General features: G+C 43.5%; 1 protein-coding gene across 1 annotated transcript in view; it reads left to right on the top strand.

Annotated features, from left to right (window-relative positions):
- Nucleotides 1-1617: 1617 nt before the first annotated feature.
- The window catches only part of zbtb16a (zinc finger and BTB domain containing 16a), a gene marked incomplete at both ends in the record, with an annotated part of 268681 nt that continues 254421 nt past the window's right edge, over nucleotides 1618-15877 (top strand). Inside the window, 2 exons of the mRNA XM_083641592.1 lie at nucleotides 1618-2287; nucleotides 2738-3305. Of these exons, the coding sequence (XP_083497718.1) occupies nucleotides 1618-2287; nucleotides 2738-3305 (1238 nt within the window). The remainder of the gene's footprint in view (nucleotides 2288-2737; nucleotides 3306-15877) is intronic.

Raw genomic sequence — 15877 nt, 5'->3', positions numbered from 1 at the left:
TACCCTACATAAAAAAAATTCAAGGGTGTAAATCTGGCCTATGAACGTTCACATAAAGAAGTCGGGTAATTCTGGAAGTTATTAATTCATTTACTTACTTGCGTATCAAAGACTATATTCCATTCATTAGAAAGGCCTTTTTATGATTTAAGTGTATCATGTGGTATTGGCATTATTATCTTACACACCCCCATAAGAGTGTTGCCCTGTTAAGTTGCACAAGAAGTGAGGAGCCAGTCGATGTCATGTGTGAATGAGTGCAAAGCGCTGTGTTTGTGCTACTGCAGTGTTCCGTCCTCTCCTCTCCCACCATGTCTGGCTCTGTGCTCCTGTCTGTCTGTGATGAGAATACTGAGTACGATGCCGTTTCATTTCAGGCTGCTGATGCCCTTTGTGAGCCATGCAACAGTGTACCATGCACACTTAGTCTGTCTAACAGTGTCTATACTTCAGACAAACGCATGAAAATAATGGCTCTCATTTAGTCCACATTAGAGCCATGTTCATGAGATCTTGTCTCTCAGACCCAAATCTGAGAATATTTTGTCAGATTTGATTCTGTCAACTCCATGACAGTGTATTATATGTCGGATAAACTATAATCAGAACACCCATTCTTCTACATTCTCTACTGCTGTTAACTTGTAGGCTAAATGGAATAATGATGAAGCTTAACAATTCATTAAATGGCTGGGGACCCTCTGGACTCCCCTCAAGGACCCCCTGGTGGTCCCCAGACCCCACATTGAGAATCACTGTTATAGAGCATGGTCATGGCTTTTGTATGCATGAAGAGCCATTTTTGGCTCTTCAAAAATGGTCTCCCCCCCAGAAAGCTAAACACGCCACTCATGTTAATATGATGCCACTGCATGAAATTCTCACCGTTTTTGCAGGAGATATGCAATTTGAAATACTTCCGACTTGACTGTGGTATTGCTTATGAATTCATACTGTATTGTTGGTGTATTTTAAACCAATTAATTGGTGATACGAATTACATTTTTATTTTTCTGAAAAATATTCCTTACTGTCAGTTGAATGTTTTGCAATTTGGAAATAGACTGCTTTCAAAACAGCCATTTTGACGTGTCATAGGGCAGGTGTAATTAATAACATTAATGATGGTTCCAGTGCCAAGGCCCTGGTGCTGTGCATGCTAAATGGAATGGAAGCATCGTTAATGTTGTTAGATTTATAGTATGTAAAGACTAATAGATTTACAGAAAGTAAACGGTAATAGATTTACAGGTTAATAGATTTACAGAAAGTAAAGAACTAACAGATTTACAGAAAGTAAAGAGTAATAGATTTACAGAAAGTAAACAGTAATAGAGTTACAGGTTAAAAGATTTACAGAAAGTAAAGAACTAACAGATTTACAGAAAGTAAAGACTAATACATTTACAGAAAGTAAAGAGTAATAGATTTACAGAAAGTGAAGACTAATAGATGTACAGAGCATTTCCCCTGCTGTCAGAATGTACCCGTGTTGATTTTGGTGTGTGTCTCTGTTTCTTCCAGGTAGCTTCCATCTCGTTTACAAAGATAGCTAACTACACTGCTGAACAGGGACGGCGAGCCTCATGAATCGGCCTCGCGGATCACCTCGACATTATGGATTTAACTAAAATGGGTATGATCCAGCTCCAGAACCCCAGCCACCCCACCGCGCTCCTGCACAAGGCCAACCAGATGCGCCTGGCGGGGACTCTGTGCGACGTGGTCATCCTGGTGGACAGCCAGGAGTTCCACGCCCACCGGACCGTGCTGGCCTGCACCAGCAAAATGTTTGAGATCCTCTTCCACCGCAGCAGCCAGCATTACACCCTGGACTTCCTCTCGCCAAAGACCTTCCAGCAGATTTTGGAGTACGCCTACACTGCCACGCTCCAGGCCAAGGTGGAGGACTTGGACGACCTGCTGTACGCGGCGGAGATCCTGGAGATCGAGTACTTGGAGGAGCAATGCCTGAAGATCCTGGAGACCATCCAGTCGTCGGACGAGAACGACGCGGAGGCCGGCGTCAACGATGGGAGCACGGAGGAGGAGGACGAGCGCAAGGGGCGCATCGGAGGCAAGAACTCCAAGAAGCATTCCATGGAGAATCCCTATCTGAGCAGCCAGCAAGCCTCCGCCTTGGCCGGCATGGTGGACCAGAGTCCCTCAGTCTCCACCTCTTTTGGCTTCTCCACCCTGAGTCCTACCAAAGCCGCCGTGGACAGTTTGATGAGCATCGGCCAGTCTCTGCTCCAGCAGAGCTTTGCCAGCGAGCAACTAGCCCATGGTAGGCATGAAATGATAATGATAAACGTGATCAAATTCCTGATGGTTAGTATTACCGTTTCACATTTTAGTTATCAAAACCATGTTCCATTATGCTTTGAAAAACACGGTAAATACTGTCCATCATCAACCAAATTTTTTGGTCTCAAGTTTTCAATTCATAGTATTCTGTTACATCATCACACAGCCATTTTGGTAGGGCAATAACAGGTGATTGTAATTAACCGGTGATTATGACGAAGCAGACAATGAGCTGGTAGGAAATGCAGGTGACATCATGGGAATACTATGAATATAAAACTTGGTGAAATTATTTCAGTGAGTATCTGTACTTTTTGAACATCTTGAGCACATTTTGACAACAATACCCGCGCTAATACTGATAACCGTGCTGCTGATTGTGGCCACTATAATCGTGACGTGACATTCTCATTCCGTTTTCACCTCTTAGCCCACGGAAACTCCCACCGCCTGATGACGGAGATCAAGACGGAGTTGATGCAAGTGGACATGGCGGGCGGAAACGGCCACGGCAGCCCTCAGAACATGGAGTCCAGCAACGCCTCCAGCAACGGCGAGGACCGCAACCGCGACGGGCCCGGGACGCCGACCCGGAGCAGCGTGATCACCAGCGCCCGCGAGCTGCACTACGTGCGCGGGGACGAGGGCATGTGCGACCCCCAGGCCGACCTCAGTCACATGGGGCTGGAAGCCATGGCCGGCATGACGGAGAAGCACCTGGCCTCGCTCTACTCACTGCCGCCCAACCACAAGGTGGACACCGTCATGTCCATCCCGGCGTCCATGGCCTCCTCTCTGCCCATGTCCCCGGCCCTGGCCATGTCCATGGACTTCAGCGCCTACGGTGGGCTGCTGCCCCAGAGCTTCATCCAGAGAGAGTTCTTTAGCAAGCTGGGGGAGCTGGCGGCGGGCATGAAACCGGACGGCAGGAACCAGCACGAGCGCTGCAACGTCTGCGGGGCGGAACTGCCCGATAACGAAGCGGTGGAGCAGCACAGGTAAGACGAGCCACGTTTGTTTTTTTTTCCCAGTGGCTGATTTGATAATTGGGCGGGCCTTGATGTTCGGAGTTCTTTCCATCCTTTCTTTTTTCATGAATCACAGTAGTTCTTCTTACGCATTTATGCAAAAACGCTTTGAAAACGGATCCCATGATGCGCAGTTGATGTTTGTGAGAGTGGAAGTGTTGGTTAACGAACGTCACAGATGTAAGAGTGGATGTTGTGTTACATCGGGAGATCTAGTGCACTTGGCTAGCTGGTTTTTGTTCGACAGGAATATAATATGTCGTTTTCCTACTATGTAATCAGATTTGAATATTACAATTTTACAATTTGAATATTTTCAACAACCTTGTAAGTACAATGGTGCACAGGAATACCCTTATAGTGCGTTCCTCGGTGTGTATTGCCTGTTGTTACTTACATAACCTTAAAGAATTTTATAAAAATAATAATCTTTTCAAGGCTTTGTTTATGGAATATTGGCACAGTTAGTTGTTGTTATGTTTGTTTGCCGGCTGTTGTATGTCATTCATTCATTCATTCATTCATTCATTCATATAACTCCCCCAAATAATCCCCTATAGCAGATCTGTAATGCATAAGCAACCGTATCAATACCATAATTAATATCTCAATGAAAAATCCAACATACTACAAATTTTTCCCTCCATATTGGTGGGTATCTGTTGCTTCAACAAGCTCAGTGTTCTCTGATATGCTGATGACTAGAGCAGTGCTAATCTGTTGTGGAAGCGCAAAGTTTTTAATTATGGAGAAACGTACGTCTGTCCGTCCTTCTGTCTTTGTTTGTTTTTATGCCTCTCGATGTGCTGCCATTGATATTTCCCCCTGTGGTATCGAAAAGGGTATCTAGTATTGATATTTTCCTGGGTATCTGTATCGAAGTTAGAAATTCTAGTATAGACAACCTAGTAGTAATGTATAAAACACATGACATCCTTACACAGAGACCAACCTGCTAGTCTTTGCTGGCGAGGCCTCGAGATCCAGCTCTCTGACGGCTTCCAGGCTGGCAGAGCAGCCCTGTCCATACACTGTCTAACACCATTAGTCACCCACCAGACATGGGCGGCAGGTAGCATACTCACTCACACACACATGCATGCATGCACGCGCACCCCCCCCCCCCCCCCCACACAGCGGCTCGTAATGGCACATGGGGGGCCCTTATTAGCTTTATAATTGGAGTCGACGGTCAGCCAGGAAATGAGTGCTGGACCTGGGTCCTGAGACAATGGGGTAGTGCTGGGCCGTAGGACGGGGTAAGGTTGGGGCTGGCGGGTGGGACAGTCCAAATGTCATTTAGATCATTTTACAAGAAGAAATCATAATGACCAGAAGCTCCACTCATAACGCCCAAACCAACTTGTAGACCCTGTAATGTCTCTTCTTTCCTGTGGTCGACATATCGATACAAACAAATTGCAACAAGATAGTATCGATGCTACAAATTTGAAACGGATACAATACTCATTTGCAACAGTACCGATACCAGCGGTGATTTCTCTGAATGAAAAACCAAACGTACTACAGATGTGTCCCTTCTATCATTGGTGGGTATCTGTTGCTTCAAAAAGCGAAAAGTGCTCTGATAGGCTGATGACTAGAGCATGGGTAATCTGCTGTGTAAGATCAAAGTTTGTAATGCGTTTTATCGGGCCTAGATTATGGAGAAGCGTGCATCCGTCCGTCCATCCGTGTTCGTTTACTTTGATGTCTTAGTTGGTATTGAGTGTCGACATTTTCCTGGGTATATTGGTGTGAAGTTAGAAATTCTAGTATCGAGACAACCCCTACACAGCACACATGATATCTTGGCCTATCTCTGCGTCTGTCAGAATGCTCTTGGTCCAACTGACATACAGCCGCCTCTTGGAATGTACTTACATCACTGCTTCAGGGATTTTGCACAGTCAGTGTTTTCTCTCTTCTTATTTTTTCCTTTTTTTTGCTTGCCTTGAAGGCCACCTTCTCCGCCTGTAATGTTTGCTTAAATCAATAGGAATGCACAGCGGTTAAAGTTCACTTGAGGATTTGAACCCGGGCCACCCAATGCACTCATACACACACCGATACATTGGTGTGTGTGTGGCTGAGAGTCGGACTGATTTCATTCAAACTGATCAGTTAGTCGTTGAATCGGTCTCCGTGTTGTCTTTTAGAAAATCCAGAAACTGACACAATGCCTTGTTGTTGCCAAAGAGAAGTGTCCTTGTGTGCCGCCTCATATTGAACACTTACGGAGCAGTGTTCTTTAGTCTGGCATGTAATGGAAAACAGATCGTACTGTACGGTTATTAGGACTGAATCAATGTGAAGTGAGTCATTATGTGGCGTTTTCTATGACTTCTCGAAGTATACAGCTTTCTGGCCTTCGCAATAAGTGCTTATCATTTGCTGAATATTAAGGGAGTTCGCACATTGACTGACACTGTCTTTCAAAACAGTAACTGTGGAAGTTAATCTCTAGCCGTTTTAAGATCTGTTATCTATCTATCTATCTATCTACGGGCTTGTCCTTCACTAACTGTTAACTATACTATAATGCCGGCATTGTCTGTCTGTCTCTCGCTCTCTGTCTCTCTCTCTCTGTCCTTCGCGTATCTCGAGAACCGTTGGTCGGATCGACTTCAAACTTGGGGAGTGCGCTCAGGGGGACCTGACGGAGTGCAGTGCCCTGTTTTCATGTGATTCGGATGCGAAATGTTAAATATTTGAACATTTGTGTTCAGTTCTGCGCTCCTTCAAGTGTCTGGGCGGGTCGCTCTGTGACAGGAGGTGAGAAAAGTAAACATAGGGTCATTGAGAGTGATTGGTGAGAATGGGGAGGTGGGGGGGTTAAGGGTTAAAGTAAACGATGTGTTTACTTTAACGTTGTTCCAATTAAAAAATGTCTTGCAATGCAGCGGAGAGAGGGCAGCATGAAAGGAGCAGAGCATAGTAGGAGAACATGTACAGTATTTGTAAGCTGAATAAGCAGCATTAATAGTCATGTGTCATCAAATCTGTCATGAATAAAATCAAGGGGAAATAATCAGTAGAGCTCAGTGATCTTCGTTAAGTGAGATTTCTAAGAGATCTTTACGTGGCTATAATGGTAGGCTATAATGAGTCACGCATTCAGAAATAATATCCTCTAGGGCCATGCCACTTCCGGGAACCCCCATCCTGTGTAAGTAGGATTCCCAGAGTAAAACCTGGCCATTTCCACCACTGCTTATGAGCATCATCTGCTGCATGCCATCGAGAACCGTTGGTCGGATCGACTTCAAACTTTGGAAGTGTGCCTATTGTGCAATGCAGTGCCCTATGTTCGTGCAATTGGGCATAGCGCCATCTACTGGCAACAAAAAATGCGGTTTATCTCAAGAACCGTTTGTCGGATCGACTTCAAATTTGGGGAGTGCGCTGATGGGAACTCAACACAGTGCAGTGCTGAATTTCATGCAATTTAACACAGCGCCACCTACTGGCAACACAAAAAGTGGTTTGTCTTGAGAACAGTTTGTCCGATCGACTTCAAACTCGGGGAGTACACTTAGGGGGACCCAACGGAGTGCAGGGAGCTGAATTCCATGCAATTTGGCATAGCGCCACCTTCAAACTTGGGGAGTGCGCTGCAGGGAAGGCGACATAGAGCAGTGCCGCATTTTGTGCAATTTGGTACTGCACTACCTACTGCCAACACAAAAAGCTGTTTATCTTGAGAACCGTTCATCCGATTGACTTCAAACTTGGGGAGTGTGCTGCTCGGAACTCAACGTAGTGCAGTGCTGAATTTCTTGCAATTTGATATAGCGCCACCTACTGGCAACACAAAAGGCGGTTTATCTCGAGAAACATTCGTTCGATTGACTTCAAACTTGCGGAGTGTGCTTGCTGGAGTGCGGTGCCGCATTTCATGCAATTTTGACTCATGCATAGTCATAGTGCCACCTACTGGCAACACAAAAAGCGGTTTATCTTGAGAACCATTTGTCTGATCAACTTCAAACTTGGCGGGTGCGTTGCTGGGAAGGGAACCCGAGAAATTGCAGTGGTAAACTCTGTGCAATTCAACCAATAAGATCTCAGCTTTCACGTATCTCGAGGACTGTCCGTCCGATCGACTTCTGTATGCCTGTCCTTCGCGTATCTCAAGAACCGTCAGATCGACTTCAAACTTGGGGAGTGCACTTATTGGGTCCTGACTGAATGCAGTGTGTGTGTGTGTGTGTGTGGGGGGGGGGGGGGCGGGGGGCGCCCACGGGGTGGTGCATGGGGGGAACGCCATTTCACTAGCTATATATATATAAAAAAAAAGAACTATTAGTCTTAAAGAGGTACACATGAAAATAGAATATAGCCTCTGTATAAAATACAATAATCAAGTCCTAAGGTGTTAAAGCACAGACTATGGTAGCCTCAGTCTTTAGAAAAGTCTGGCGTGTGAAATGGTTGCCTGTGTTTCAAGAGGAATTTCATCAATTCGCTCAAGCCGGCAAATCTGGTATCAAAGGAGATTTCCAAACGGTTTCATGCAGTGATGTGGGCGCATCGCCCCGTGGAATACTAATGGGTTAATTTAGAGGAGGAGATAGTCTGAGACGACACTGTTTAATATGGTAGGCACTGTCCCGCCAGCCTCCACACATCTGAAGTGTAGGAATCAAACATTGCATCACCCGCCTGTCTGCCTTGCCATCCGCACAGAACTACCCCTGCCATGTTTGATGTTCACAGACGCCCGTGTCCTTACACTAAAGATGCACACTATTCGATCGTTTTTGCCAATATCCGATATGCCGATATTTTCCAACTCTTTTGACCGATTGCCGATACCGATATATGCACACATTTCCCTCCCACCTAATTTCAGAGAACATCAAGTATCTCCTGTAGTGGAATTAACACATTATTATTATGCCTACTCTTATTGTGATGGCCCACTGGCAGATGCAGACATAAATACAATGCTTTTCAAAATGTACACATTCACTGGGCAAAGTAAGAACTATTTCAACTTAAGTTATGTAAAACATGGCATGTTTTTATTTATGTAACATTTTCTTTCAAAGTAACCTGTAAGATTCATCCTACTTAAACAGGCTTGGTCGCTTGGATGCTGCTGTCCTTGAGACAATACTGACTATTCGTAGTATTCCCATGATGTCATTTATATAGCGCCTTTCTAGACACTCAAAGCGCTTCACATATCAGGGGAGGGAGGGGGAGGGAACTCAGCTCATCCACCACTGATCCATCCACCACTTTACAATACTCACATCACAGCTCATTGTCTGTTTGTGTCATTTGATTGTAATCACCTGGTAATTGATTACAATCACCTGTTATTTTCCTACCAAGATGGCTGTGTGGTGATGTAAAGAATACTCTCAATAGCCACTAGGATTATGTGATGTCAACAAAATAACCATCGCGATGGTTCCTCAGTGAACCATCGCAATGGACGATGGCATCGTCGTTGATGGGGGGGGGTGTATGGTTATTAATTAATGATTTATTAAGTCGCTAATGCCATTTGGCTCCACCGGCGCTGCTGCAATGCACGTTCACACTACATATCATGAGAGACCAGTGGGCTTAGGCTACTACAGTGGTGTAAAGTAACGGAGTACAAATACTTCATGTACTTACGTATGTACTTTACTTGAGTATTTATTTTTCTTTCAACTTTCCCTTTTATCCACTACATTTTCATAATAAAATCTATACTTTTACTCCGATACATTTCCCAAAAGCATCTTCGTTACTCGTTAGTATAAAATAAACAAACAGCTGGTGTTGTGGCGAATCAGTGCTTCTGTGTTGCAAGTTGCGTTTGCCAATCGCTTACCGTCAGCGCTTCCCAAGTCTTTTCATCCATGTTACAAGTTCCCACAGGCTGAAATCCAACGGTTAATTACTTTAAATTGTCTTTACATTGGTGTCCAATGGAACCAAAATGAGGGAATATGCCACCAGAAAACAAGAAAACGAGCGTCTCTTGAGGTAAGCTTCAAATTGGTCAAGCATCCACGCAGCCAGAACGTAAAAGTATAGTTATTCCGCTTAAGGACTTCAAAATAAAATCCTTATACTTAATATTAATCTTGAGTAATGCTTTACATATGGAATTAAACTGTTTTAATGCCATATGTAATGTTAACATCAAAACAAGTATTTCAATTTTCCATTTCATTCGTTGAAATTATGTATTTATTTCTCCAAAGGTGAGAAGCATTTTATTCTGAAAGTAAATCGTGGTATTTCCGTTGCTAGTCTGGTGTAACTGTCGCTATTTTGTCACAGCCCAAATAATGTCATGTGTTTCAGAAAGGTAGCGTCAGTTTCAATTTCTATAGAGTGATTGCATTGATTAACTGTTTATTTGGCCGTGACAATATCCAGGCATATAGCTATATGAAGGAGATGTCCATGATGGATGGTGATAATGATGATGATGACGATGACGACGACGATGATGATGATGATTATTATTATATATTTCCCCTTGATGGAGATATCTCATCGCCATGATAGCCTAAAGCAGGCACAGGTAAATATGTAAGCAAACTCTCAATAAAGCTAAGAATTCTGAAAATCCGGACCGCTTGCTTTCTTATAAACAGGATTTACTTGTACTTTTACTTTCAATACTTTTAAGTACATTTAATATAAAACAATACTTTTGATACTTCAATACAGAAAATATTAGCTACTTTAAGACTTTTACTCAAGTCATATTTTAATGGGTGACTTTTGACCTTTACCCAAGTCATTTTCTGGTAAAGTATCTATACTTTTACTCAAGTATGGATTTCGACAGCACAGAGCCAGGTGACTTAAACAGTAGGCTATTTTGAAAGGTGCAAAACAAATAACGTTAAGGTTACAGATCTTGTGTGTTGAATATAACCTTCTGGCAGAAAACGGACAGAATTACTGGCAGCTAACGTTAGATTGGTGTGGGCTCAGTTTTGAGAGAGAAACACAGCAGCAGGTAGCCTATGTAATGGAGCGACTTTATAGAAACAGGCAAATTGAATTCACAGTTGAAGACTTGTAACATTACTCACATTGGGTTGAAAAGAGGAAAGAGCATGAAGTTTCTTCTTTGTCTTAACATTTTCACAACAACACAATCGTCTTCTGCTTATCCTTCCCTCCCCCTCCTCTCCGCTCTACTGCTTCTCTGAACTGGGGATAGGGTGCGCTTGTTTAACACTGCCCGGGCGTCCCCCGTGCGTCGCAGCTGAGTGGAGTTAGCCTTTTTTATTATTAAATCTGCAAAATCTTAATTTGAACAGAACCGATAATTAATCGCGATGGTCCGATGTAGAAGGCTCAGAGGTCGATGGAGGTCGGCCCATTGACGATGGTCGATGCCATTGTCCATCATGCCAAAAATAGCCACCACAACCACGGCAAATTTGACCTATTTCATAGAGCATTTGTGCATAATTAAAGCGTCATTTTATCGGCCTGTCATATTGGCAGAAATGTTTGCTTCAGGCCGATGCAGATATTCCAGTTTAAAGCCTTTATTGACCGATGCCGGCATGTTCAAATGCGGGTTGTCCGTTTGAGAGCAATATCAAGTGCGCACCTTTTTTCTGCCGTCAAGCCGCGCGTCCCTTTTGATGTGATTAGAGATGTTTTATTTGAGTAGTGTTTCTGCTGACTAATTACACATCATTTAGCGAGCAGCCGCCGTGTCAGGGTCACCGCCGCCTGGCAGCAAACGCAGAAAAAACAGCCGACAGAGTTCACTTGGTGCGAGCGGGTCAAGTCAAACATGAGTGGAATTGTTTCCAGATGTGGCACAGGTCGTGTGTGTGTGTGTGTGTGTGTGTGTTAAAGTGAATGCACCAGAAAGTACTCACTTCCTGTATAAATTTAGTCCCTGCTCCCTTTCATTCCTCTGTGCCCTGGGTTATATCATAAAACTAAAAAAAGGACGGAAAAAAACGCCTGAATGAATTGTATATCGGCTCCACAAGTTGTGTGTGTGCGCGTGTATCGGGCGGCCGATATTATCGTGATTTTGGCCTACCTATCACATGTGTTTAGATATGTTTATGTGTATATGTATACAGTATGTATATATACAGTGTGTGTGTGTTCTATTTGCATTTTTATTTTACATAGTTCATAATTTTTTAATTCCCAGTAAAGTTTACTGTTTCAGTGCACTGATATCATTTTGGACAATGTTGATTGTTAAACTGTAAAATATCCTGCCTCCATCACATATCTTGGTGTTTCATATTTAAGGGATCATTGCAAAAAAAAGTTTATTTATGCACCTATGATGCATACTAGGGGTGTCACAATATATCGTCCCACGAAATTTCGCGATAGTAAAACGTCACGATATGTATCGTTGAGATGAAATCTCATATCGTGAAAAAAAAAAAAATTAGAAAAAAAAAAATTAGAAAAAAAAAAAAAAGTAGACAAAGAAACGTCTTTGTTTGTTGAAGTTCAATGTGTGGAAAGTAGTTCAGTTGAACAAGTCTCTGAAGAGACACATGAGAAGTTATACAGGAGAGAAACCATTCAATTGAGTTTCTGGCAAAACTGTTTACTTGACAGGAAAAACTGAAGATGCATAAAAAATAGACTAAGAAAAGTCTTGTTGTTTGAGTTTGAAGAAAAACTGAAGATGCATAATGAGAATTTATACTGCTGAGAAACCTTTTAGTTCAAAGTAAATCTAAGTGACGGTGTAACTCATTCTATTTCAAGATAAGCCTTATCTCCAATCTCATGTTTTTTCTAGTTGTTATTGTAATAACAATTTCCCACAACAGCATGTTTTGTATTTGTGCATTTCAAATAAAATACTACTTTTCCAGTCATATATTGTCATTATTCAAGTTTAAAAAAATATTGTTAAAATCGTATCGTATCGTATCGTTATCGTGAACCCAGTATCGTGATACGTATCGTATCGTGAACTGAGTGTATCGTGACACCCCTAATGCATACTGTATATCTAGAATATCGGCCGATATATATAGGCTATATATCAGAATTTCTTTACTCCCCAATATCAGCATCGGCCTCAAATATCCAGTATTGGTCGGGCCCAAGTGTGTGTGATCACTTTTTCCCCAAAGCGCAAGATGACATCCTCAAATGTCTTGTTTTATCCTGACCAACGGTCCACAACCCAAAGAGAATCAGTTTACTGTCATAAAGTAGTAAAGAAAACCAGAAAATATTCACATCTAAGAAGCAGAGAGTTTTGACCTTTTTTTTTTATTACTCAAACCCATTAATCAATTTTCAAAATAGTGACTAATGTAATAGTTGACAACGAATGGATTAATAGTTGCAGCTGTACTTCAGTTGACTTGAATGTAAGGGAGCTCCGTCTCGCCACAGCAACTTTTCTCCCCCTTCTCGTCTCCCCACACACCAGGCCCGGGGTGAGTGTTGTCGCGGGCTTCGGGGAGACGGGATTACAGCAATATTTTAGTAACCCCTGCGCTAAGAAAATAATCAACGCGGGAAGAGCCGGCGTGAATGGGGGGGATGGGCTAACTCCAGGCGGCGGCGGGGGGAAAAAAGCAAAAAAAAAAAAAAAAAAAAGAGGCTCCGCTGCTTGGTATTCCAAACACAACATCCAATTCAAGGGAACTAGCCTTGGGTTTATCTCTTTCACTTAATCGTCCATTCTTATGCAAATGACTGACCCTCTGCTGTAATGTACATCACATAAGTGAAAAAGGAGCCTGTTTTGATGAAGGCTTTTCCAGCATATAGCCGTTAAACATTACTGATAACCATCCACGCTTTAACCTTGTGTTTTCATATCGCGGCCAGGAGGAGAGGGGGGGGGGGGGGGGTCTCGATCCATGAATGAGACCAGTCAATGATTGCCTGCCCCCCTTCTTTTTTTTTGCCCATGTTATTTTTATTTTTGGTCGCAGTGTGTACTTGGAAATGCCACCCCCGCATCGACCTACACATACAGTCAGACGCACACACACACACACACACACACACACACGCACGCGCGCACACACTCTCACAGAGACACACAAACACACACTCACAGACACACACACACGCACACACACACAAGCCCGTGTGCGCACACACAGACACACACATCCATTACTCACATGCTTCCCTCGGCAGCAGCAGCAGCCGAGGACTTGCTCCTCCGTTTCCTCTCTATTGTGGTGTTGGGGGGCCGGCGGGCGCTGTAACACCCCGGGCCCCTGCTGTTTAAACAGCGGGCCCAAGCCAGGGCCCTTATCTGTGCATATCAGAGTGGGACAGATAACCCCTGGCACTCCTGCTCGGTAAACCCAGAGCAGATTGAGCTCCGATTGAGCGGGCCCATAGCGTTTGCTGCAGGTGATAACGCTGTGTGCACACACACAGCGAGGCCAGTGGAAGACATACAGTAGACGTTATTCCCCTATAAGGTGAGAGGTGTCCACTTTGTCCGGCGTCAACCATTAACCGCCCGCTAACCGCACGTTCTCACTTCCAGCTGCTTGGTTGATGGTTTGCTGTGAAGGGCTGGTTGAAATCAATATCACGGTATTCATAAGAAAAAGTCTTTGTCAATAGACTATATCACGATATGGTTCATATATGCAAAATTATTCCAACTAAACAAATTAAGGTTAATCTTATTGAACGACAATATTGAATTATAGCACAACCCTATTGCTGTGTTCTGACCCAGGGTATCCACAGCGTCTTGAAAAGTATTAAAAGTTGATAAATCAATTGAGGGAAAATTAAGGCCCGTAAAAGTATTAAAAAGTCTTAATCACCATTTGAGAGGTATTACGTTTTGTAGCTATTGTGCTGATGGTGTTAAATGAGCATATGATCGTCCCATATTGATCGCAGACCCCTGAATTGAATCGATTTTGTATTGTGACCGACTTTGTGATATCAGCAAATATTGTATTGTTGTCCAAAGAATCTATATACTAGCAATCTTGTGCGCTACGCACTACGCTCAGAGGAGAGAGAGCCTGGTACACGTTACTACAGGCAGGAAGATAGAAGACCCGCCCGTCTTCTGGTGGTCCGCAGTGTTTTCGTTCCCCCATAGAAATGCAGCAGTAGGCAGCCTAACTTCGCCAGTCACTACGAGTTAGAGAAAAAATAAGAAGCATGGACATACCAAACTAAGTATTCAAAGAAGTACTTGAAGAAACTTGCCGGATCCATAACATTACGTCTGAACGGAACGCAAGAATTGAGCGGAATATTTTCCTGGAGTACAGCACTTTGGTTCCGAGTCTTCCGCCCATAGCCGGAAGACTCGGAACGAGGTTTTTCCATCCAGGCTACTTGATACCTGGTATCAAGCTGCACAATCACTGGAGAGGTGACCTTTCAATCACGCCCCAAAACATAGTCTGCTTTATTGTCTATTTTACTCTAAAAGGGGACCATAATTTACAACATGAACATCATGCTGTATTTGTTAGGTGGAACGTAGAAGACTAGTGGATGCACGTGCAGGCACCTGACAGGCTTGACACACTTGATACCTGGTAAACCGGAACTGGTAACATGCAAACTTGCAGGCAAGAGTAGATAGAGACTGTTGCTGGAACTGATCTTACAATCTGATTCTTATAGCCTTCGACAGTGACATCACATTCCAGTGTGACATCATCAGTGACATCATTATAACCTTCAAGTGATATGTCGGTTGTGACATCATCTATGATGACATCATTATAACCTTCAAACAGTGACATACCGGTATGTAATGTGTGACATCATCAGTGACATCAGTGACCTCATCAATGATGACATCATCACTGTCGACATCATCACTGTGGCTGTGGGATCATCACTGTTATGTTGACATCCTTGGTGACATCATCATCATCATCAGCGGTGACATTATCTAACGGTATTGATTCAACTCTTCTTCTTCTGTGGTGTTTTATGTTGCATCACCGCCTCCTGGATTTATGCATCCACTCCTTCCCAACTCTATTCCCAAGGAATCTCTCTCCCTAGAATAAACTCATTAGGAATGTGTTTACTGAGGTCATAAATCAAGTGAGAAGTAGGGTCATTTTCCCATTGACGTCCATACAATCTGACTTCTTTTTTGGGCCAGTGGAGTCACCGCCTATAGGCCATTTGAAGTAATGCGGGTTTAAAGCACTTCCACATTGGCTTCATTTCTCAGACCCGGAGGTTGCCCTGGTGTTTGCTTGGTCTTAGCACAGGATGTATCACGTGTGCTCTGACATATTGAAAAGGGCTCCCCGGTAATAGAGCATCCATTTACAAGGCACTGGATTACCCTCCATTTGAAATCAGTCAGTGAGCTAAGTCTTCCCAGCTCACACTCACAGGTACAGTACATGTTGCTGTAATAATCCAATAGCGCAAAATGCCTCACTGACGCTCCCCAAGAAATAGCTCAACCGACAACGACAGACGGCTTATTCAAGTCCCCCACCCCCACACGCACACACAGGTGCCTTTTATTTTTATTTTTTTTGCCTTTATTGGACGTGCCGTGTTTGTTTATGCCCCTGAGGAGCTGCCAGTTTGAGCGG

The sequence above is a fragment of the Poromitra crassiceps genome (assembly GCF_964638095.1).
Source record: "Poromitra crassiceps genome assembly, chromosome: 1".
Lineage (NCBI taxonomy): Eukaryota > Metazoa > Chordata > Actinopteri > Beryciformes > Melamphaidae > Poromitra > Poromitra crassiceps.
Note: the sequence above shows the minus strand (reverse complement) of the source record. Positions and strands in the feature narration are given on the sequence as shown.